Source organism: Cervus elaphus, chromosome 4, assembly GCF_910594005.1.
Source record: "Cervus elaphus chromosome 4, mCerEla1.1, whole genome shotgun sequence".
NCBI lineage: Eukaryota > Metazoa > Chordata > Mammalia > Artiodactyla > Cervidae > Cervus > Cervus elaphus.
The window spans coordinates 39,892,736-39,918,467 of NC_057818.1; the positions used below are offsets into that span (position 1 = coordinate 39,892,736).

At 39.2% G+C, this 25,732-nt stretch overlaps 1 protein-coding gene across 1 annotated transcript in view; it reads left to right on the plus strand.

The window, feature by feature from the left end:
- Window positions 1-25,732, plus strand: part of PHLPP2 (PH domain and leucine rich repeat protein phosphatase 2) — a 59,620-nt gene that overhangs the window by 19,606 nt on the left and 14,282 nt on the right. Inside the window, exons 4-13 of the mRNA XM_043899004.1 lie at window positions 4,795-4,985; window positions 10,434-10,559; window positions 11,742-11,896; window positions 13,665-13,811; window positions 14,199-14,429; window positions 15,994-16,196; window positions 18,023-18,083; window positions 21,545-21,640; window positions 22,951-23,106; window positions 25,141-25,341. Coding sequence (XP_043754939.1) covers window positions 4,795-4,985; window positions 10,434-10,559; window positions 11,742-11,896; window positions 13,665-13,811; window positions 14,199-14,429; window positions 15,994-16,196; window positions 18,023-18,083; window positions 21,545-21,640; window positions 22,951-23,106; window positions 25,141-25,341 — 1,567 coding nt within the window. The remainder of the gene's footprint in view (window positions 1-4,794; window positions 4,986-10,433; window positions 10,560-11,741; window positions 11,897-13,664; window positions 13,812-14,198; window positions 14,430-15,993; window positions 16,197-18,022; window positions 18,084-21,544; window positions 21,641-22,950; window positions 23,107-25,140; window positions 25,342-25,732) is intronic.

Below are 25,732 nucleotides of genomic sequence, written 5' to 3' on the forward strand. Positions count from 1 at the left end.
GATTAAATGATGGTCTCATTGTTTTAATTTTGCTTCCTTGATTACTAGAATGGTGGAATATTGTTTCATAGTTATATTAGATCTTATTTTCTTCTTCTTTGAATTAGCCTTTATATATTTCTGTTTATCTTTTTTCTTATCTGAAAGACTTGTGTATATATTCTGAATATAAATCCTCTGGATGCTGTATTTGTGACATATTTTTCTTCCAACTTGTAGCTTGTTTTGTAGTTTTATTTATTGTTTTTTTATGGTGCAGAAGATTTACTTAATCATATTTAGTGAATATTTTCCTTTAATACATTTACATTCCTTTCCTGTCCTAGGTCATAATTATCCTCTATATTTTCTTCCAGTATTTTTATAGTTTTAAAATGTGATACAAGGTAGGAATCTAACTTTATTTTTTTTTCTCTACTGATAGCCAGTTGTCTCAACAATACTTATGAAATAGCTCATCCTTTTCCTACTGATCTGATGCATCACCTTTATTAAGTTCATGTACAGGCAGAGGTTATTTTTGGACTCTATCCTATTACATTGATCTCTTTGTCTAATGCTAATACCAACAGTATTTTTTATTAATATACCTACGTGATAGATGATGGGGAAGTTCCCCTTTACTGTTCTAGATTATCAGGAAGGTCTCTAGAAACAGAAGTCTTTCTGAAGAAGTAGTTTTTGAGTTGGTTCCTTAAAAATGGGCACAATTTCAGTGATCACAAAGGAAAAGGAGGACAGGGGAAGGGTATTAGGAATTTCAGTGTATGTTCTGTGAATCAGATAATTTGAGTCCAGATTGTTCTAGGCCTTGAGTGCAGTATCAGAAATTTGCCCTTCATTTGGCAGATGGTAGAGGAAGTGATGGGATCCAAGTGGGGCTGAGAAAGATGAATCTGGCACCAGAATGGATAATAATTCAGGCTTGTATTAGGGATCTGAACTAGGGAATGGGAAGGAATCATTCATATAGAGACTTTTTGAAGGAATAGTAAGTGTTGGTGGTTGATCAAGAAAAGGAGTTGAAGAGATCCTAAGAGGCAAAACTGACCGAGGTTTTGAGCCTGGGTGGCTTTGGGAGAATGACAGGACTTGAGTTGTGAGAAGGATCTGGTTTCAGGCAAGCGTAACTGTAAGCAGTGGTAGACATCCAGTTGGAGATGTCTGGCAGGTAGTCGGATATGTGGAACCAGGAGCTTTGGAAATACAGATCTGGGAGTCAGGTACATGGGAGTGTTAAATCTGCAGAGGCTGTTAAAGATTGAAAGTAATACTTAAAATATAGGAAAAGAAGGAGGCTTAAGGCAGGACTTTCATTATATTAATAATGACTGTCTTTATTATATACCTTCACTATGTGCTGAGCACAGGTGCTTGAGCACTCTGCGTACTGTTTTTCCTTTCATCCTTACAAGCATTCAGGTAGATATTATTACTCGGGAGAGGTCTCAACTGATTCTAAATCTCATCTTCTTAACCTCTAAGGTACCCTTAGTCTTTAGTTGATAGAGAAACAGTTTAGAGGAATAAGAAGGATCCATAAAATGTGAGACCTGGGCAGGACTAGGGATCATCTAATCCAGCTCCTTGGTCTTTAACTTGGGAAATTAAGGCTCAAAAATACGTTAATAGAACTTGTTCAGGGTCACAAAACCAGATGGTGGGATTACTTCACCAACCACTGCTTCCAAGTTTGAAATTTGTTTTGAAGTTTCCTGTTTTACTCTTGCAGTGTAAGTAAATGTTTCATTTTTATCCCCAATAATATCAGCCAGTGTTTATTTATTTGTCCCTTTAACTTTCTATTTTTAACTGGCTTTAGATTTTCAGAGCAGTTGGAAAGATAGCACAGACCGCTCCTGCACAGCCTTCATGCAGTTGCTCGAGCAGTTGTTCCCATACAAACAGTGCTTCATTTTCCTCTGGCTTCTTTAAAGGTTTTTCCTTTGTCTTTAATTTTCAGCAGTTTGATTATGAACTGTCTGGGCTTGACTTTGTGTTCATCCTATTTGGGGTTCTCCAGCATTCCAGATGTTCTGTCCAGGTTTTATAGGTGAATTCAGTGGGAGAGACAGGGCCGAGTGTGCTTTCTCTAACTCAGAACCAGAACCTTAATGGTATCTTTTGATTAAAAGAAGTATTTCATTTTGATGGAGTCCAATTTAGTAGTCCTTCCCTTTATTATTTTCTAGAAACTATATTGCTTTACCTTTCAGTTTATATTCTCAAGGTCTGTGTGACTTCATTTTTTATTGTCTGTTTTGAGTATCATGATCTCATGAACTTATGTATATTTGTTTCAATTCATTGCAGCCATTTTTCTTTCTGATGCTTAATTTGTTGCTTCTCAGTTCCTGGGAGCTCTTTCAGGTTGCCTTCTGTGTCCTTCCAACATGACTGCAGTAGGGCCACCCAGGTGGCTCAGTGGTAAAGAATCTGCCTGTCAATGCAGGAGCCACAGGAGATGCAGGTTCGATCCCTGGATCAGGAAGATCCCCCAGAGGAGGAAATGGCAACCCATTCCAGTATTCCTGCTGGGAAAATCCCATGGATGGAGGAGACTGAGGGGATATAGTCCATGGGATCACAAAGAGTCACTGAGTGACTGAGCCTAGCCCAGCAGTCTTTGGTAACATTCTAGATTTTTCCATTAAGTTCTTACACAAAAAGATGTCCTAAGCTGATCTTTTCATCATCTAACTCACACCAGGAATAGGTGATTTTTCTAAGGACTCCTGGTTCATTTTAATGAAACATAATGTTTAGAGATTATACTATGGGCAGTAGAAGTACTCATTGTTAGAGAATTCTCCTTGATTTTTTAGAAACTTTAAAAAAAAAAATTATAAAACAATCCATGTTCTTTATGAAAATGAAAGTGTCAGTTGCTCAGACTATAGCCCACCAGGCTTCTCTGTCCATCGGATTCTCCAGGCAAAAATACTGGAGTGGGTTGCCAGGCCCTTCTCCAGGGGATCTTCCTGACCCAGGGAACAAACCTGTGTCTCTTACGACTCCTGCATTGGCAGGTGGGTTCTTTACCACTAGCGCCACCTGGGAAGCCCCTATTTTCTATTTTCTTTATAGAACATTTCAAAGTATAAATATATAGGGAAAGTAAAATTATCCGTAATTTTCCACTTAGAATCTTGACTTTTGAGATTGTAAGTCTGTTTTTAACTAGAACTATTAGTCATTCCAAACATTTATTAGAACTTCCTCATTCTGTTTTTTACCACTTTCAGAAGATCAGAGACTTGAGGCACTCTGAATATCTAGCAAACTCTCCAAAAATAATAAAAAGACAGCATACTATTTTATGTATAAATAACTTATTCCCCCCAAAATTGAATATTCCTTTCTGAGAGTAGCTACAGATAGCTACTATAGAAACACAGATGAGAAGGAAAGAGCCTTAAAAGGATAAACTTATAGAGTTTCTTAAAATATGATTTGTGGGCCATCTGCATTTAAATTACTTGAGATACGTGTTAAAACATACTTTCCTTTGTTCCATCCCAGATCCTCTGAATTAAACTCTCTGTGGGTAGGTCTTAGTGTTCTGCATTGTAAACTAATTCTTAGATAATTCTTGGGCACATAGAAATTGGAGAATCCCTGATCTAAAGGAATTCTACAGTTGAGACTGAGAGGGAATTGGAGAAAACTTGAGTGCTTTTGTAGCTTTGATGGAAACAATAGGGAGGGTGGAGATAAAGAGTGAGAAGGAAGAAGAACCAAACTCCCCAAGGAATGTGGAATTTAGAATATAGATGAAAGGGTTGGCCTAGACTAGAAGGAGAAATGGTGGTGTTAACATACAAAGTTTAAAGCTTTGAAGTAAGCCAGCCCATTTCCTCATTTTTTATACAGGAAACATACAGTCAAAAGGGTACCATGATGCCCAGGGTTTAATCAATTATGTAATAGTATTGGGTAAAACCCAGTTTTTTCACTTCCCAGTCTGTTGCTGTTTGCTCAGCCTCATACTGTTGCTGCTTCTGTTCATTTTTGTGTAGAGTTACTGTCTGTTTCCAATAGTACTTTAACCAAGAACATTTCTTCTGTTATAATGCTCTGTTTTGTTCACCATTACCTGTCATATAAAGTTTTCTAAAGGGTGGTAAAAGAGAGAGATGCTCTTGCATGTCTGTATCAGCTTCTGCTACCGTGATTGGGATAATTGATTGAAATATCAGCCAAAAGCTTTTCCACACACAGAGCGGGAAGATGGAGGATTGTGTACAGAAGTAGTTATTAATTTCCTCCTTCTGCAGTAGACTAGGCACAACAATAGTGGCTGCCTCTTAGTCCATACTTCTTTTGTATCTGAAACCCTGCTTACTGCTTTATATTCATCACCTTGATTTTTTATGAGAACCTTCCAAAGGTAGGTAGTGTTAAGATCTGAGCTGTGTAAACGGGGGATGTCAAGGTCAGGGAGGTTATGTACTTCAAGGAATCAAAGTAAGTAGCAGGACTCAAGTTTGAATGTCTGACTCCCAAGTCCATGATCTTAACCACTCTGTCATACTGCCTTTCTTTGTGTACATGGGGGCTGTGACTGGAAGAAGGATTGACAGTGGCATCTGAAATTCATAGTGCTTCCCATTGTATAACTTCAGGGCTGGACAACATTTTAAGACTGAGAGCTTATTTTGTAGTACTTACATTGCTTGGTTACTTAAATCTGTATTAGGGTTGCTGAATGTTAACATGTAATGCTTTCTTTTTCCCTTTCATTATTTTTGTACCACCTTAATGGTGGCTTCTGATATACTCTTTTCTTTTCAGAAAAACCATGCCAGATGGATCATCTGGATCGAATCCTTCTGTCTGGCATCTATAATGTACGCAAGGGAAAGACCCAGCTGCATAAGTGGGCTGAACGCCTGGTTGTCCTCTGTGGCACCTGCCTCATCGTGTCCTCAGTGAAGGATTGTCAGACTGGGAAGATGCACATATTGCCTCTGGTTGGGGGAAAGGTAAGACCCACAAAGATAAATTATTCTTTCTTTGGTCATCTTAATTAAAAAAATAAAAAATCACATATGCCTTTCAGAGTTTTTTCCACATCTTTTCAAAGAAGCTATTCTGAACATTATTAAAGATTACATCACAAAGTTTTTGCATTCTTAGGTTTAAAAGAAACGGACTCAGGCTAATTTACACATAAAACAAGTTTTTTACATCACAGACTCCCTTGGAGGTCCAAAGACTATGTTGTTGATCAGTTGCTAAGTCGTGTTGGACCGTTTGTGACCCCATGGACTGCAGCATGTCAGGCTCCTGTGTCCTCCACCATCTCTTGTAGTTTGCTCAAATTCATGTTCATGGAGACTTATCCATGCCCCAGGTTCTGCCACAGAACCCGTCTGTTGAAGAAACCCCTGCTTCCACTGCTAGGCACTAAATGCTGTCAGTAGTACCACCAAGAGTAGCCAGGGGCTGCTGCCAGTAGCAGCTGCCTTTGGAAACTAGAAGTAGTGGCTCCTTTTGGAAACTAGGCTGCCTTTGGAAACTTAGCATCCAGCACCAAAACTGATTCTTTCCTATTTCTCCTTTTCTCCCATTAGACTGAAATTGAGTCTGGAGTGCTCATAAACTCCTATCAAGCAGCCAGAGAGGCCTGCCTTTGGAAACTTAGCATCTTCCACCAAAACAGATTCTTTCCTATTTCTCCTTTTCCCCCGTTAGACTGAAATTGAGTCTGGAGTGCTCATAAACTCCTATCAGGCAACTAGAGAGACCTGCATTTTTTGCATCTGTACGAGAGAATTCCCCATGATAGGAAAAGCAGTTCGAAGTCATCAGAGTGATAGATGATTGGAAACAGATAATGCTACTGTTTATTGGAAGTTATAAGAGAGAAAAGAACCTGCAAATAATTGACAGGCTGACAACAGCTTTCTTTTCATCAACAATATGTACAGAAGAGTATTTGCAAAATTACTGAGAGAAAATAAATGTCAACCTGTATTTTATATCCAGTTGAATTACTTTGTGAGAATCAAGGCAAAATAGAACATTTTCAGACATTTAAAAACTAATGAGGGTCTTACCTGGTGGTCCAGTAGCTAGGACTTTGTGCTTTCACTGGGTTCAGTCCCTGGTCAGGGAACTAAGGTCCTGCAAGCCATGCTGCACAGCTGAAGGGGAAAAAAAACAACATAAAACTAATGAGCTGGCATATATCCTCACTGAAAGAACTACTAAAGATGTATGTCTAAAAAACAACACCTCTCCAAATAAACAGGGAAAAAAAGAAGAAAACAACAAAGGAACAAAGGAAAGTAAATTCAAAAGGAAGGTATAAGATATAAGAATAGATGATGAGTGCAAACACTGATAAAATATGGTAGTAAATTTAATACTGATTGTAAAAAGATTTAAATTTTTTTATATTTTAAATATAAATTTCAACAACTAAAGCTCAAACACCTGAACAGCAGTCAGAATGTGGTGATGTGTTCAATGAGGAACATGTGACGCAGTCTTTGGATAAGAGGAAAGAAAGAAAGTGAAAGTGAATTCGCTCAGTTGTGTCGACTCTTTGCGACCCCCATGGACTGTAGCCTACCAGGCTTCTCCGTCCATGGGATTTTCCAGGCAAGAGTACCAGAATGGGTTGCCATTTCGTTCTCCAGGGGATCTTCCCAACCCAGGGATCGAATCCAGGTCTCCTGCATTGCAGGCAGACGCTTTACCCTCTGAGCCACCACCAAATAGCTTTACGTTTTGTTAGAAAAATGGTCAAGTACAAACTTAAAAATTTTAAGGATCACTACTAAAAGTAGAGTGGGAAAAGAGAATATAAATTCTGTAATGCTAAAAGAAGGCAGGTAAAGGATTGAGAAAAAGGAGCAAAATAATTAGCATGGTAAGTTATAAATCCAAATATTTTGTACTACTTACTGTCTATAGGAGACACACCTAATAGAAGGCTGAATATGAAATGATAGAAAAATCACACTAGTCAAATAGCAACCAAAAGAAAATTGGTGTGGTTATATTAACAGCATACAAAGTACATGAAAGTTTGTATGCAACATAGGACTTGTGTCAAGACTACATAAAGAACATTTACAACTTGGTAATAGACAACCTATTTTGGCAAAGTTGGGAAGCGACTAGGAACACAGTCACTTTGGAAAACCTGTTTTTTTTGTTTCTTATAGTTAAAAATCTGCTTATCAGAAAGCTGAGCATTTCTCTTAGATACTGAGAAATGAACACAAATATTTACAAAAAGTGTAAGTGAATGTTCATAGCAACTTTGGTTATAATTGACTCAAACTGGAAGCAACTCAATGTTCACTGAGTGGTGAATTGATAAAACAGATGTGCTGTATCCACATGTGCTGTATTCACTGCGCCACTGAGCAGTGAAAAGGCATGAGCTGCTGATACACACAGGAAAAAGGGTGCGTCTCAAAACATTCAGTGGAAAAAGCCAGATGTAAAAGTCTATTTATTGTATGATTCAATTTACGTGAAATTAAAAAAAAAAGAAAAAACTGTAGTCATAGAAAAGAGACCAGTTGTTGTGCCATGATATGGAAGAAGGGGATTGGCCGCAAAACAGCATGAGGGATGTTTTGTGGGTGATGGGGTTGTCCAACTATATTTGTTCCATCTCGTCAGATTGTTCACTTACAGTTTATGAATTAAAAAGAAATCACAAATTTAATGTAAATTATAACCCAGTAAAACTTGCCTCCTGAGAAAGATATTAATGTGCAAAAGCATTAATAGGGATAAGGAGGCTCACTGCAAACTGATGAGAGGAACATTTTACATGTATTACCATGTAGTCTCAAGATACATATTGCAAAACTTAACAAAATTACACAGAAGTTGACAAATTAACTTCTAGTGGAAGATTTACAAGCCTTTCTCAGAATTTGACATTATATGACTATTTTTCTGTGTCAAACATCCCATAAAAAATATTTAGAGGAAAAGGTTATTCTAAAGCAATCAGTAATGCCTGTTCTTCATTTCAACAAAGTCCTTTATTTTGACACAGACTCATTGAATTGTGGTGATTTATTACTAATAAAAATAGCCTAGTTGTAAGCATCACAATTGAATGTTGTGAATATTATTTAATTTTATTGGATCTTTGTAATATGATTCTTATTTGTTTAAAAGTATTTTGTGTTTCTGCCATTTGGTTCAGTCTTTACTTGGCACCAGAAGTCTAATGATTTATAACTTGGAAGTTTCCAGCTGACTCACCGAGATTCAGTAGCTATGACATACAGAAGTGAGATGTCAGAGAAAGATGTAAGTGGTTCCATAACTATAAAAAGACTTCATCTTCATCAATGGTATATAGGCTGGGTTGTTGAAGAAAGCTGTTGTTGTGCTATGAATCCCTACCATCACCCCAAATGGGACTGGAGGAAGTTCTGACTGTTTCCTCAAGCCTAGTGAAAGAGGTTTCAAAAGAACCCACGGAATCCTGATTCACATTCCCTGCAGAAAGGGGGACATAGTACACTGGTATCCTGCCTTCTGACCAGAAGTCTTGAGGATGAGATAGGCTGCTTTGGTGATTGAGCCTAACTCATGTGTTGGGATTCTTGTGTATTCCTTGGGTTTGTTAGTATGTGACCCAATTGGGTTGAGAGAGAACATGAGCCATTGGGTGGGTGGGTGGATTCTCATGTCTGGTGGGGCCACCTGGAGAGGCCAACAGACGTCACTAGAGGATGGGCTGTCAGCGGACCACCAGGTTCCTTCTCGTCTGGGGAGGAAGGGGTCACCTACTGGAATAGTATGCATTAGCCTGGTCAAGGAATCTGTAGGTGAGAAGCCACTATTGGTTGAATTAGGGGGCTGATATCCAAAGAACCTTCAAAAGGACCTCTTGAGGAAGATCATCTCCTTTAAAATCTAGTAGGTCCAGAGAGTGTGAAGTCAGGTTATGACTCTGCTAGTTTAGTAATAACCTTTAGGTTTGCATGTTCCCTGTTCTTCATTCTGCCCCACGTTTGTGCTGGACAGGGTCAGAAATGGCTTCTAGCCCATCACCTCGAAAGTATGAGAAGGGGTGAGTCCAAAAAGGAGGCCAGGGTACTCCTTGCAGGCAGGCGGACAGCTATCTCCAGTGTACCACAGTGGAGGTGGAAAGGTTTGGAGCAGTCTTACCTTTGAAGTGGAAACTTTGGCTCTTACCTTGTGGGCCTGCAGACTCTCCTGTTCTGAAACCCCCTGCAGTGGAAGCACAGAATCCTAACCACTGCACCACCAGAGAATTCCCCCTTTGTTTTTTTTCTAAACAGCTTTATTGAGATGAAATTCATATACTGTATGGTTAACCCATTTAAAGTATGCAACTCAGTGGCTTTTAGTAAATTCACAGAGTTGGGCAACCGTCACCATAATCGATTTTAGAATATGTCCATGACCCTTTGAAAAGAAACCCTGTGCTACTTAGCCTTCATCTCCCCATTCCTTCTCTAGCCCCAGGCATCCATTAATCTACTTTCTGTCTCTGTAGATTTGCTCATTCTGGACCGTTCATATAAATGGAATCATACAACGTATGGTTCTTTGTGACTGGCTTCTTTCACTTAGTGTAATGTTTTCAGGGTTCGTGTGGGTTGTAGTGTGTATCAGTGTTTTATTCTCATTTATGGCTGAATAGTATTGTATGATGTACTACATTTTGTTTATACATTTACCTGTTGATGAACATGGAGGCTGTTTCTACTTTTTCCTATTATGAATAATGCTGCTGTAATTCACAGAAACTTTCTGTGTGGATGCATTTTTTTCTTGGGTATGTACCTAGGAATGGAATTGCTGGGTTACGTGTTACTGTATGTTTAACCTTTTGAGGAACTCCCCAACTATTTTTCATGTGTGACTGTACCATATTACATTCCCAGATTCAGTTTCCCTGCATCCCTGCTAATGCTTGTTACCCAACACTTGTTATTATCTGTGTTTTTTATTTTAACCATCCTAGCGGATGTGAGGTGGTACCTTGTGGTTTTGATTAGCATTTATCTAATAAATAATGACATAGAGGGCTTCCCAGGTGGTGCAGTGGTAAAGAATCTGCCTACCAATGCAGGAGACACAAGAGAGGCAGGTTCGATCCCTGGGTTGGGAAGATCCCCTAGCGTAGGAAATGGCAACCCACTCCAGTATTCTTGCCTAGAAAATTCCAAGGACAGAGGAGCCTGGCGGGCTACAGTCCACAGGGTCACAAAGAGTCAGACACGACTGAGCACACACTCAATGATGTAGAACATTGTATCATGTGCTTATTGGTCATTCCTCTGTCTTTGGAGAAATATCTTTTCAGATCTTTTGCCTACTTAAAAAACTTGAGTTATTTGTCTTTGTTGTTGTCCTGTGATTTTTTAGATTGGGATTGTTATTTTTAATTGGTTCTGGTTTTCTCCCCGCTGCTTCAGGTAGAAGAAGTGAAGCGACGTCAGTACTCCCTTGCATTCAGCTCAGCTGGAGCCCAAGCGCAGACCTATCTTGTCAGCTTTGAGACTTTGGCTGAGTACCAGAGGTGGCAGCGGCAAGCTTCCAAGGTGAAAAGCTGTCAGACGTCCTCATGGGGAGATGAGAACAGAGAAACCAACAGAAAGATATTTTGAAACTGAACTTACTCCCAAGAGATTGAATTATAATTCTTATGTACATCACTCCAGGCTTTTCTGAATACATAGTGAATGAAATGGAATTCTCCCAGGTCCTTAACTTTTTATTTATATTGGCACAGTGCAGACCACTTACAAAAGTGTTTTTAGGTACCAACTCTGTGAGGAAGGTAGGGGCTTGAAGGAATAGAGACACAATGAGGTTCAAATGACTCTCCCCCCACTGTGGTGGTCCGTGATAGATGGAGCTGTCCCCTAACTCATAGTCTGATGCTTCTGTCTGTATTTAGCCCAGCCTTTAAAGATGAATTGCTCTTAAATTATATTTCATTTTCCAAATTCTCTTGTCTTCTTAGCCATCTTTTCAGGATTTAAACACAGTTTTCTTTATGGGGCTAGGTAGTTGCATTAAAGATTGTTTCAGTATAATGACATGCCACCAAAACATGAATGACTTTTGTTGTTTTTTTTAAGATCCGTTTTCATAGCCCATGTTTTGTTAGTATACTATTATAGCAATATAAACCTTGTTTCAGTGTTATTTCTGTATTTGTGATAGTAATAAAATCTGCTATGAATAAATCTAGTTTCAATTTTAAACAGCTTCTCCATTCTTCTGCCCTTGTGAAGAGAAATTAATATTTTTTTGAGCATCTTTTGCATGCTAAGCAGCAGTGCTGCATACTTGGTTTTTTAATTTTCCTCACGACAGATGAAGAAACTGAGCAAGTTAGGAGCTTGTGTGGCTGCAAAAGGCCATATTAAAAGGTCTTTTAATACCACATTCCCTCCTGATGTTTTGAACTTGGAATCATCTTAACTTTACTTCCTGCATGAGCTGTTACTAACTTTCCATCTTTATTTTTTTTTTTTAACTTGTAGACACTTTACACTTTACTAGCTTATACCTTTCTGTTTTTCAAGCATCTTATGGTTTTGGGGAAAAAGTTAAAATTCACTGCTGCTTATAAATGAATACTCAGATCTTGTGACCTTTCTTGTCTTCCCCATCTTTTTAATCGATTCCTTCTTGTGTCAGTGCTGTTCCATCCTCCGCTGGGTGGGAGACATTCAGCACTGGCTCAGATGGCTCTTCTCTGTGACCTCGTCCAGGTGGTGTCCCAGCGCATCAGTACCGTCGACCTCTCGTGTCACAGCCTTGAGGAGGTTCCTGAGCATCTCTTCTACAGTCAAGATATCACCTACCTCAACTTGCGACACAACTTCATGCAGTTAGAAAGACCAGGGGGCCTTGACACTTTCTACAAGTATGTGGGGCACAGGTTTCCAGACCAACTTACTAAAATCTAATTGTAGTCAATATCTGTAGATAAGCATGTTTACCCATTGTGTACATATTAGAAAATTTCCCCTCCCTTTTAAAGAAGTAAGAATTTTTGTTCAGTTTTCCCACTCCCCCTCCCCCCTCTGTACAAGGTATGATAGATGAAAAGTTTCTGACATGGAGGCAGCATCGAGCTGCCCTTGATCTGGATATTCTTTTTCTATAAGTCATTGACGGTGGAGCGTGATCTGCAGCCAGGGTAAATAGAGAGAGTCCATATTTGAGAAGTTTTTAAATCAAAAGTTTCAGACTTAAATAACTTAAAGGAAATAGGCCAAATTTCAAGAATTCCACTCCCAGGTTAGGGCTTTTATCTTTCCTTTGCATCTGCTACTGCTAACTCACAAGCCTTTTGTCAGCGATGAAACCTCTCTCTCCTAATAAAGGAACCATTTCAGTCCTAAGGGACAATGACCCATATATTTTTTTCCATCTCCTTTGTTAGAATATATTCCCCATTCCCACCCTCCACCAACTTCACCTCTTTCCTTTCTTTAAAAAATGGGTAGAAGTGTAAGTAATTTGGCTTCTTGTGGGGAGGGGAGAAGTTGAAAGTTAAAGCGTTCAAACTACATGGTAATCAAAAAGCTAAATGTACATTGAAATGACATATTTTACATACTTAGTAACTAGTATTTCATAATTTTCAAAAAATGTATGATTTTTACCTCATCTGAAATGTTTTGCAAAGTTTTCAAACATAAGCCTCTGTGTAGTAATGAGATAGTTATTTTAATAATATTGATGTTTATAAATAAAAACAAGCTATAATTTTAAGGAAGTGGATAAAAACAAGCTATAATTTTAAGGAAGCGGACTTCTAATGTTTCCTTCTGAATTTCTATGAAAATAGGATTAGTCTTATTTGAGGGCTGGCTTAGGAAATTGGAAGTCAAGGTGCCAAACCAAAGGAACAATCAGTACTCAAAGTCAGGATATTTGGAAGTCAAAAGTTGAAATTTTCAAAGAGAAATGTTAGAGAGGGGTACCATAGATTCAAGTCTAGAAGCAGATGTTATGGTTCATCATTGTGGAGATCACCACCTTAGCCTTACCATCTTGCAGTAGTATAATAATGAAGTATAATACTCTTAAGTAGAATTATAGGAGTGACTCTTTAGGATCCAATTTATGATGATACTGTCTCTCAGTGAGATATCATGTAGATACTTCTATAAAAATTTGAAGTGTTAAAAATTACTATTTTATGTTATGTATCATCACATTACAGTAAAACTGCATGTCACCTATGTATTTTTTAACTAACTGGCTCAGTCATCTACAAAAAGAGAAATTGCTTGTAATGAGATTTGATCCACAGGTTTGCTAGCTAGTCCTGTGTCCATGAATTGATTAATTGTAAGGCTTTTGTATTTTGCATGTAGAAATTTCATAAAGGAAATTATTTGAAGCATATCAATAATGGTATTGATTTAACTTGATAGAAAATAATTGTACCATTGCGAGTTTTTCAAGAGTTTCTGCCTTTCTGAGGAGAAGAGAGAACAACTCCCATCTCACCAGACCTGGTTTCCTTGGTAGCTCAGACTGGGCATTAGTCATCCTAGTGTCTGTGCCACACACACTGACACATACTGAGTGTTCAGTAAATATATGCAGAACAAATTCTTTGATGGACATTTATGACATCACTTTTTCATTCAGTAGTATAATGTGCCTTTGCTTTTTAGATTTTCTCAGCTGAAGGGCCTGAACTTGTCCCATAATAAGCTTGGGTCATTTCCTGTATTGTTATGTGAAATTCCTACCCTCACTGAGCTCAACCTTTCCTGTAATGGATTCCACGACCTGCCGAGTCAGATTGGCAGTCTGCTAAAGTAAGTACCTGATTTTTACTGGGTTTGTGTTTTCTTTTGTTTGCAGTGTAAGGAACTTGTCTGGCATTTGGAATGAAGGTAGTTCCGTGAGCTCTTGCAGTGAAATAGATAATGTAATTATGAGAATTCTAGTCAGCAGCAGTTACTTGCCTACAGAAGAGACTAGTCCCTTGTTTTAACTGCAGAGGCTCTGACTACCTTTGATGTTAGAGGGACCATCTGTATTTAAGTCATCTTAGTAAGTCTCTATAGATAGACTGAGGGCACTTAATCATATTGGACTCATAATAAATTAGTGACAAGTAAAATTCCATAATTCTAGTTCTATCCATCCCAATTGAAACGTTTCATCAAGGAGTTTTGTTTTGTGTTGTTCTCTTCTTGCAGTCTTCAGACCCTCTGTCTTGATGGCAACTTCCTGACCACTTTACCTGAAGAACTGGGAAATCTGCAACAGCTTTCCTCCCTGGGAATTTCCTTCAACAACTTTAGTCAAATTCCCGAGGTTTATGAGAAACTCACTATGTTAGATAAAGTGTTTATGGCCGGAAACCGAGTGGAAGTGCTAAACCTGGGGGTGCTGAACCGGATGAGCCATGTCAAACATGTGGATTTGAGGTGAGGTCATTCTTTTTCATGTTTGATTGCACTGAGTCTTCACTGCTGCTTGTGGGCTTTCTCTAGTTGCGGCAAGCAGAGGCTCCTGTTGTTGCAGAGCACAAGCTTTAGGCACATGGGCTTCAGTAGTTGCAGCATGCGGGTTCAGTAGTTGTGGCCCGTGGGCCCTAGAGCACCAGCTTAGTAGTTGTGGTGCACGGGCTTAGCTGCTCTGTGTCATGTGTCCAGAACAGGAATCGAACTTGTGCCCTCTGCATTGGCAGGTAGATACTTATCCACTGCATCACCGGGGAAGTCTGTTTTGGTCATTGTTCACCGCGCTTTCTTTTTGCCTGACCTCTGATGTTCCTTTACATTTTCTTTTTAAAAATAAAGACTCTTGAAACCATTAGGATTTTAGAACAATGTATATTTTTAAAGCTGTAGTAAAGCTTCATTTTTCACTTAATGGCAGAGAGATTTATGAATGAGGTAGGTGTACCATGTGGTAGAGATGAAGGTTGTTCTGACTTACCCTCCTAGCAACCTTTTATGAGAATTCCCATTTCCTTTCATCCTTACCAATGTTTGGATTTTAGGAGTCTTTTTTCCTTGTTAGTGTAGTAGGTAGAAAATAGTATTTCATCATTTTAATTGGCATTTATTATGAATGAGGTTGAGTATCTTTTTGTATGCTTATTGGTGGTTTGTATTTTTCCATAATAAACTTGACCATTTTTCTGTTGAATCATTGGGTTTCTTCTTGATATCTGTGGTATTAGAATTGAAATGTTACCAGTTTTACCAGTAATATTTTTTAATGAGAGTTTTATTCCTTTTTAAAATTATTTATTTATTTGTAATCTTTTCCTAAATGAAGATAGTAAAACACACATACTGAATGTTCTGTTATTTACACTAAGCCATTGATATCCCTCATAAAGACATGGTAACAAAAATTTATTGAGGAATAGGAAAATGAGAACAGGCCTGTGTGCATTAAATCTTATACCTGTATAGAAAAAACCAAAGAAGTCATCATTTGCTTTTACTTGCCCTTGAACTATTCCGTATGGATACAGACTGTTTTCCTCTCCCTTAATTAATGTAATGGGAATCTTGGCGCTGGAGAGTAGGCAGAGCAGTGAGAGGCAGTGTGGCTGTTTCCTCTTGCTCTTATGTGGTACTTACTCTGTGACCATCCTGCTGCTCTCAGCCCCAAAGGTTATGCTCATCTTCTCGTATCTTTGTTTTATTCCTTCATCCCTGCCTAACCTTACTAGGTATTTGGATGCAGGTTTTAGACTAACTGTTTATGGACATGGTCCCCTTTCCTTTCTCTTTATTTAATTTGTACATGTATTTGCCAATCTGCACAGTCTCTAACTTAGCTTGTAAACAAAGAACCCAAGGTACAGCTATCTGTGCTTATTTACTTAGTACCTTGCAAAAGGAGGCAAGGAGTAAAATTCTTAAGTTGTTTAGGAAAGAGACAAGAGGAACATATTTCTCCTGTTTTTTTTCTTTTGGTAAGCACGTTTAGTAGACTTTATTTCTAATGATTTTCTTATTTCTGAATATTAAGGATGAACCATCTAAAAACCATGATTATTGAGAATCTGGAGGGAAATAAATACATCACTCACATGGATTTGCGGGACAATCAGCTGACTGACTTAGATCTTAGCTCCTTGTGCAACTTGGAGCAGCTGCATTGTGAGCGGAACCAGCTGAGGGAGCTGACGCTCAGTGGCTTCTCCCTTCGAACTCTCTACGCCAATTCGAACAGTGAGTTCTCTACCCAGCCTTGTGTGTTTCCTCTTGTAGCTCCTGTCCGAGCTGTCCAAGAACAGTGGCATCTGAGGTGTTCCTCAGTCACTCCTCCAAGTGGAGTTTGAGGTTCACGAAGACCTGGCTTTAAGTTTGCAGTCAGCACTTCAGTGGTTGAGATATGCATAAAAAGACATTGCAGGATTATTTGAGCTCCACTAAATGAACGTTATAATAATCAGAGGCATTTTGCAAAATGCCAGGATGTTAGGGTGGGCAAGCATGTTTAAAAGAGAATATCAGTAATAGTCTTGCAACATGGGTTGGCCAGCTGCAGCCCAGGGGCTAAATCTGGCCTACATCTCGTTTTGTGTGGCCCTTGAGGAATGGGTTTTTATGTTTTTTAATGGTTGGGTTTTTAAAAAATCAAAGGAAGAATAATTTTGACATGGGGAAGTCATATGAAATTCAAATTTAATTGAATAAAGTTTGATGGGAACACACCCACATTCGTTTGCATATTAACCACTCTCCTACTACAGTGGCAAAATGATTAAGTAATTTTGAGAGAAACCACATGGCCTGCAAAGGCCAAAATGTTACTGAATACTTAGCCCTTTACAGAAGATTACCAGTCCCTAGTCTAAAACCTTGTGCTGCCTTAGTTCCAGAATGAGAAGCCCTTCACTTCAATAGTGATTTATTTGCCCCAGGGATATTTTTCAATGTAAAAGGCCTCTTATTTGTTGAGGTCATTCTGTTTATAGAGAATTCTTTACTGAAGAAGTTATACAGTTGACTCTTGGAAAACATAGGTTTTAAATGCACAGGTCTGCTTTTTGTTTGTTTGTTTTGTTTGGCCATGCCATGGGGCTTGGGGGATCTTAGTTCCCTGATCTGGGATTGAACCCGGGTCATGACAGTGAAAACACTGGATTCTAATCACTGGACCACCAGAAAATTCCCTGTATAGGTGTACTTAAACATGGAGTTTTTTCAGTAGTAAATACAATTGGTTCTTGAATAATGCAGGGTTTAGGGGCACCTCAGACAAACCCTCTAGACAAAAATCTGCGTGTAACTTTACAGTCAGCCCTCTGTTTTCATGATTCTGTATCTGTGGATTCAACCAATCATAGATTGTGTAGTATTGTAGTATTTACATATATGTATGTATATATGTACATACATACATATGTATGTGTGTGTGTACATGTATATATATAAAACACTATCTATAAAGTTTTGTATGGATTTTCAACTGCTCAGAAGAGGGTCAGTGCCTGTAACCCCCACATTGTTCAAGGGTCAATTGTAACTGCTTTTCTGTGTTTAAAGAAGAAAGGAAAAGATACTCAATTTCACTAAGTGTCAGTCAAAGAAATGCAAATTTAGGTAATACCTTTCTATCACAGAACAGAGCAAAAGAATTGTTCTGTTCACAGAATCCTTAAATTCTACAACCTAGAAGAATTCATACCAACACTTGAGGTTTTGACACTTCAAGAGTAAAGAACTCAACTTTCAGCTTCACAGAAGTCCCTGGTCATCAGGGATGTCTTTTATTGAATTTATTACAGTATTGCTTCTGTTTTATGTTTTGATTTTTTGGCTATAAGGCATGTGCGATCTTTGCTTCCCAATCACAGATCAAACCTGTGTGCCCTGCATTGGAAGACAAAGTCTTAACCACGGGACTGCTGGGGAAGTCCCTACTTATTAGTTTTTAATCGTTAGTTCATCTCAGTAGATGACACAAATTTTTATTGATTTTCCTCCATGTTTCCTCTGAGTTACATTCTTCTTTGGAGAATGTCACTAACACCAATCTGTTCTCTGATTAGGATTGACAACAGTGAATGTCTATCCAGTACCCAGTCTGCTCACGTCTCTAGAACTCTCCCGGTGAGTGTGTCTCATTAGAGTGGTTGTTGTTTGATTCCTATACTTAAGAGATGTCTGTGGGCACTCTGGCAGTTTTGAGGTATAGGAAATCCCAATATGTTGAAATATTTAGATGACGTAGAGAAAGGCAGAAGGTTCGCTAAAAGAGTATGTTTAATGGCCATACTATCTAGTTGAAGTACTGAAGCTGAAGCTCCAGTACTTTGGCCACCTGATGCGAAGAACTGACTCATTGAAAAAGACCCTGAAGCTAGGAAAGATTGAAGGCAGAAGGAGAATGAGATGACAGAGGATGAGATGGTTGGATGACATCACCGACTCTATGGATATGAGTTTGAGCAAGCTCTGGAAGTTGGTGATATACAGGGAAGCCTGGCGTGCTGCAGTCCATGGGGTGGCAAAGAGTCAGACATGACTGAGCAACTGAACTGAACTGATCTGGTTAAAGGAAAGGTGCCTCTGAATTACTCATTGTTACAGTTTGTGGATTTATAATGAGTTGCAAACAAAGACCTATTTCCCTTCCATGGGCATTGATTTTTCCAATTGGAATCAGATAATTCTTGGTTTTGAGTGACTTAAAATGTTATTCTCTTACTCTTGTGAGCCATGTCAATCTGATTTGCAGAGCGATGTTAATTATATTTGGGATTTTATTTCTTCTGTAAGTGGTCAAGAATAAACATAAACGAGGTTTGCTTTCTTTCCTTCATTCATTTTTAACATTGTGTTAGGCATTCAGGAGTCAGTGGCTGAGTTTTACAGTCTAATTTTACAGTCTAGCTTGTCTTGACAATCGGACAAGCAGTAAGAGGGCAGTGAGTATAGAGTGGTAGCAGCATGTGGAATGGGCAGTGGATGGAGTCCTGTATTGTCAGAGTTGCCGCAAAGTTTAAATGAGACAATAAATGCAACATATGTAGCCTAGTACCTCCATAAAATAGTCTCTCAAGAAATGTTAGCCATGATAGCCAGGTTTCCTTTTGTTGTTGTGACTTTATCATTATTATTATTAAGCTGTTGTTCTAGATTCTTCCATCCATTTCTTTCTGTCATCTTCCTGTCAGCAAAACCCCTGTATGGTTCAGGATGAAGATTTACCTTCCGCACTGAACTTGATCATTACTGAAGAAAATCATGTGGACCCACCCTAAATTCACAGTTTCCAGCCTCATCTGGAGTTTCTTCTTTTGTCAGTTCTTTCCAGGGTCCTCAAATCTGTTCCAAATTGCTTGGCTTCTTTCGACCCCTCCCCTTCTTAGGTCCTCTGCTCTGGAGCTCAGCTTCCCACTTGACTGAGAAAATAGAGGTCATCATGGGTGATCTCCCTTAGCTTCCTACCCCCTTGCTAAAATTCACATAGATCCATATGCATTCTCAGCTTTCCTTTATTCCAAGCCAGCCCAGCCATCTGTCCCTTTGATCACATCCACTCCCACTGCCCCGAACCTTGCTCTGTTAGTCACCCCTCCTTCTCTTCTTTCACATGTGTTCAGTGTCTTTCTTGGTCTTTATGCACATTTATATCTCTTGTCTTAACAAATAAACATTCCCATTATCTTGCACCCCCTCTAGCTACTATTCTGTTCCTTCATCTTGCTCATCCCTTTGTTTGTCCACATTTCTCAAGAATTATCTGTATTTCTTGGCACATTTTCCTGTTCCCAATTGTTCACCCCACGACAGCTGGCTTTAGACCTCCTCTTGTGGAACTTTTCTGTATTGACACTGTTCACCTTGCTCTCTTTTATTCAGACATGCTGTTTTCTTGGCTGGCTGATACAGTCTGATTTTTTTCATGCCCCTCTGACCATTTCTTCTGTCTTCTGTACTCTTCCTTAGCCAGCCCTTTAAAGGTAACTTGTCTCAGGGTCTGTCCTTGGCCACTGCATTTCTCATTTGACACAATCTCATTTACTCCCAGGATCTCACTACACTTCAGTGTCAGCATCACTCAGAGCACCAGTCCAGACTCCCTTTTTTCAGCCTCAGACCTGTGTGTCCAATTTCATAATAGATGTTTCCTCCTGCGTGTCTCCAAATACCTCAGATATTGCAAAATGAGATTTATTATCCACCCCTCCACCAGCACTTTAACTAGTTTGTCTTGTTTTCTGTTTCAGCTTTTGGTTTTATCGTGAGACGATCAGCTCAAGATGGACACCACTGAAATTCATGATTCTTAACCTCATTTGGAGCTTCTCAGTCCTTTCTCTGGATAGGATTTCCTCTCTGGTCATCTAGGCTAAAGCCTAAATGTCACTTTTGATTCTTCTCTCTGCTCTACTCACATGTTTACTCCATCTCTAAGTCATTTTAATTTTTGCCTCCTGAGTGTTTCTGGCTCCTTTCCCTTCCCTTCCAGGTGTATCACTACTCATTGAGGCTGTTATCATTTCCTTTCGGGATAAAATTGTCTCACAGCTTCTTGATTACTCTTCCTTTTACTAATACAGCCACCTCAGTGAGACCTCTTGTGTATTCAGAGTGAGCTCTTTAAAGTGCAAAACTGACATTGTCTCCTTGCTGCTCACAAACCCTTCAGTGATCCCCCTACACTTGCAGGATAAGGTCACAGCCTCCCAGACATGATTAAGTCTTTCCAGCCTTATTTCTTCTCACTCTGCTCCATATTTGCCGCTCCAGCATCACCAAACTACTTATTATTCTTTTCTTGCCTCTGTGCTCTAGCGCATGTTGTCACCTCTTACTTGACATGCCCGCCAGACCTCAGGACATTGTGCAGCATTCTACCACAGATGTCATATTTCTTAGGGGACTTGCCTTGCAGGGCTTCCTTCACTGTGTAGTCAGGGCGGCATCTGCATTTCTCTTGCAGCATTTACTTCACTCTGCCTCGTCGTACTGATCCATCCATCAGTTGAGACTTTAAGGCTTAGGGAAGTTTAGTAACATCTGAAAATAAAATTCCTGTGACTGAAGATCTGGCCAGTACTCTACTGAAGATTTGAATTCACATTCTAAATGATCTGGCACTTTCCCCTGACTCGTTACCTTTTGTTCTTGCTTCCTCACTTTTATTCCTTTCGTTCTTTTCCCCCAGAATTCACTTCTCTTCTCCCCCAGTCATCACCTGGGGATATCCTCCTCAGCTTTGAAGATACGTCTATGGTGCCCCATCTTCCTTTAAGGCTTCCTCCCCTCTCCTGTCCCATCCCGCCACATGTGTGCTTTTAGTGCTAAAGGCCTTCGTATCCTCATGGAGCCAGCAGCACAGTTGCTCCAGTATCACACACGTGTGTGCTGCTTTCTCTCTCTCCACCTTTCTGTCAGCGGCGTTCATTGGGCATCTACTGGATTCCAGGCAGCACACCAGGGGTGCCCTGGGGATTGTGCTTCTGCCCTCAGGGAGCACAGGGGCGGATGTGTTAGAGACTGGTGAAACGGCGCGAGTTTCTCCTCATCCAAAATGATACCCTTTAATTATTTCTTTTCTGCAGAAACCTGCTAGAGTGTGTCCCTGACTGGGCCTGTGAAGCAAAGAAGATAGAAATATTAGACGTGAGCTATAATCTCCTGACAGAGGTTCCCATGAGGTATTCATGTGTTAATAAATATATTATGTATGTAATTAAATAATTTTCCTATATTTGGGTTGCCTGTCAAGGATGCTTTGATTCATCTGTTTGGTAAACATTGAGTATCTGTTGCGTGCAGGGCAGCATGAGTGCTGTAAGGAATACAGTAACACGTCAGGCCTAGTCTTGGCCGGCAAGGAACTTAGTAAGCAGATAGTAAGGGTGACCTGTGCAGAGATAACTGTGATACAATGTAACAAGAGTTGCTGGCAGAGGTCAGTGACTTGTTAGTGATAATAGAACATTTGTATTGAGTGATTTGTTATGAGCTGGGCAATGTTCTAAGAACTTTACTTTCATTATCTTATTTAATCCTGTGTTAACCTTATTTTATAGGTGCTGTTATCTTCATCTTACAAATAAGGAAACTAAAGCTTAGAGTGGTTAGATAGTTTGTCCAATGTTGCACTTAACTAGGAAGTGATAGGAGCTGGCGTTTAAATGTAGTCATTCTTACTCCAGAGCCTCACTTTTGGCCACTGCGCTGTATAAATAACATGCCTTAAAAATTCAGAACTTTGAATAATTAGGGGATGCTGTGTGGAGAATACCTGTTTGAATTGACCTTTATAAGATGGTGGGGTTTCTGTATGTGGAGGGGAAATATACAGACATTGGGGGGTGAGGGGTGGTACCAAGTTGTGTAATGTGAGGTCATTACCTAGTGGAATCTTTAAAAGTATACAGAAGGCTTTGTACATAGTAGATATGAACATAGCATTGGAGTCAATCCTTAATCCAAATCCTGACTGTACCATTTACTACGTGTGATGTGAGATCTTTGGCAAACCAAAGTCACTTAACCCTTCTAACCTAATCGTTAAATGGCCTGGCACATTTTAAGAACTGAATAAGTCATAATTTTTGTTACAATAAATTTTTTAATTAATTTATTATAATCGATTTTATTAATGTTAATAAATTCACTGAATTTTCGGTGCTGTCTAGACTTAAAATCTAAATTGATTTATGGCACAAATTGCATTTTTTGTTTGAGGCTTTTTGTTTTGGGGCTGTGTGCTTTCATTAGTTCATCTTTCCCCAGAATGACCTGAATGACTTCCTGGTGGGTGGTGGGTAAACATATGGTCGTGGCTGCTTTCTTGGCTCAGGCCCCTGTCGGTGATGATACTATCTAGAAGAACACATTTCTGTACATTTACTGATTTTAGTTAGATAGCCAAGGGCAGACTCAGGAAGAGAGATTTAAGCCTGTTTTTTTGTTGTTGTTGTTGGTGGTGGTGTTTCTTTGTGCTCTGTCCCCTTAGAATCCTTAGTAGCTTGAGTCTTAGGAAACTAATGGTGGGACACAATCACGTGCAGAGCCTTCCCACGCTGGTGGAGCACATCCCTCTGGAGGTGTTGGATGTCCAGCATAACCTGCTCACCAGGCTGCCAGATACTTTCTTCTCTAAGGCCTTAAAGTAAGTGCTATAGATTTTATTGAGAAGAGCAGGACCATGGGCTAATAAGCAAACTACCTGGACTTATCATCAGAGTGACCTTTGAAACTGTCTTTACAGAGTGTTTACTTCATAGTCCGGCTATGGGTGGACTTATTTGCAGTTTGTATGGAATAAAATATGACACTGTCTTAGGAGGCAGGAAGCTTCAACTCAAAATGTGAAATAACCATCAAATACTTGGGAAGTTACGATGTTGTAAACAGGTTTCAAGAGCTTGGGAAGGTTCAGGCTTTCGTCTCAGAAAAGGAATACAGTTATGATCTTCAAAGAGAGGCTGCAGTGTTCTGATACAGCTTCTTTGGGCACTTTTCAGCTTTTGCCTTAGGAGAAAAGGACGTACCACTGAAGTTAATTTAGTTTTTGCTTTTAGCGTTGCCAAGGTATCATTAAGTTACACTCTTTATCTGCAGGCCTTTTTTACTCCCTGCTTTGAAAGCTGTGCATTTAAATGCAACATTGTTCCAAAAGTATTACTTGCTTTCTCATTGTAAATTAATAAATAGATAGTAAATCTTCCTATTTTAATACCCATAATCAGGTTTATTTAACACGTATGTCACCATTCAATGAAAACTAGTTTTTAATTACAGTCTTCTGCAATATGGAGAAGGCAGTATTGTCTTCAATTTAGACATGGAGAAAGCAGAGAGAAGCAGTAGTAATTAACATAAGGCTGCAGGACACGTACAAAAAGCATTTAGCCCACAAGCGTCTGGCTTGTTCTTTGTTTGGCAGCTCTGTTGTTGTTAAGTCGCTCAGTTGTGTCCAACTCTTTGTGACTCTGTGGACTGCAGCATGCCAGGCTTTTGGCAGCTTATACATCTCTTAATGTATGATATATTTGGTTGGATTTTCCTAAAAATCTTTGGAAATTCTAAAAAATTCTAAAAAATGAAGGATATTTTCTCTTTGAAAAGTTTACATGGAGTCTTAGGGCAGTAACATTTGTTAGTTAGCAAGTATTTGTTAGTAATGCATTACAATGCATTTCATTCTGATGAAATCTGAATAAAATTAGTTTACAGCCTTAGAATCTGCAGTAAGGAAGTTACCTAGAGGTTGTAGCAAACTGTCAATAATATTTACTAGTATCTCTGCACAGACAATTTGGGACATACAAAGATATAGACACACAGTACCCTCAATAACTTAAAAGTTAACTGGACATACAGATCACACAGTTTGAGGATGACTTAGAACACATAAGTTTAATAATATATTAGCTCTTTTTATTGAGCATGTTCTATATGTACCAAACGCTGTGCTAGGCAGATTTTTTTTTTTTTTTTTAAGGCAGATTTTTAAAATCATACCATGTTTTACTTATAAGATGTGTGAAGATTAAAGTGAATTATAATATTCATTGTTGACAAAGGTATGAGCCAACACATTCTTTGTATCCTTCTTGTGGGAGTATAGTTTGTTATAGCCTTTCTGGAGCTGATTTTGGCAATATATGTATAAAAATCTTAAAGATAAATGTAGCCTTTGACTCCACAGCTTCTGCTCCTGGGAATGTAGCCTAAAGAAATAATTGGGTATGGGCTCAAATATATTCATTACAATGTTTGTAATAACAAACAATTGGAAATAGCCAATATGCCCATTATTAGGGGATTATAGAGGGATTGGCTAAATAAATGATTCTGTTAAAATCAGACAAAAATTCTTCCAAAGGGTGACTTCACAGTTCACATACTTGTGAATGTGATACTCAGCAGCATCCTTTCAGTGGACACACAGACAGAAAAGTATGACGCTGGGTTACAATCAAGCCAGTGCAGAAGCCCAGGGACTTAACTGGCATGAGCTGAGTAAAAGGAACTTTAACTGCATGGAGTCAAGCAGAGAAAACACCCTGGAGGAAGTCATTTTGTCATCAGTTTGGGAGCATGGAAAGGCACTGTTACACACTAAGATGGCATGATGGTTTCCCCATCAGAAGGCAGCAAATAGCCTTAAAGGAAATGATGGTTTGCATGTGTCTGTCAGTCTCAGATACTTGAACGCATCCGCAAATAGTCTGAAGTCTCTGCCATCTGCCTGTGCTGGGGAGGAGAGTCTGAGTGCGCTACAGCTGCTCTACCTGACCAACAACCTCCTGACGGACCAGTGTGTGCCCGTCCTGGTGGGGCATCCGCACCTGCGCATCCTGCATCTTGCAAACAACCAGCTGCAGACGTTTCCTGCAAGGTAAACAGATGCAGACTCTGATCATTTCAGACATGTAATGTGATTCCACATTTGTCAGACTACATCACAGCTCTTTTACTGGGTGCTCTTGCTTTATGTTGACCAACTTACCGATCCCTCACTTGAATGAGAAGGTCTGTTTGTACCCTTTTGTAAGTATCATTAACCACAGAGGTTGTGGTTAAAATGTGTTTAATTCTTAGTATATAGGTTGAATGTCTGCTGTATGTCAAGACCTGTGTACATACTAGGGAGACAGTGATAATTAAGTTGCAGTCTCTGTCCTCAGGGAACTTGCATTTAAATTAGGGAAATAGATGAGTATTAGTATATTGGCAGTTGCAGTGCAGTGTAATAAATGCAGGTGTTAAAGATATGCGCAGGTAACTGC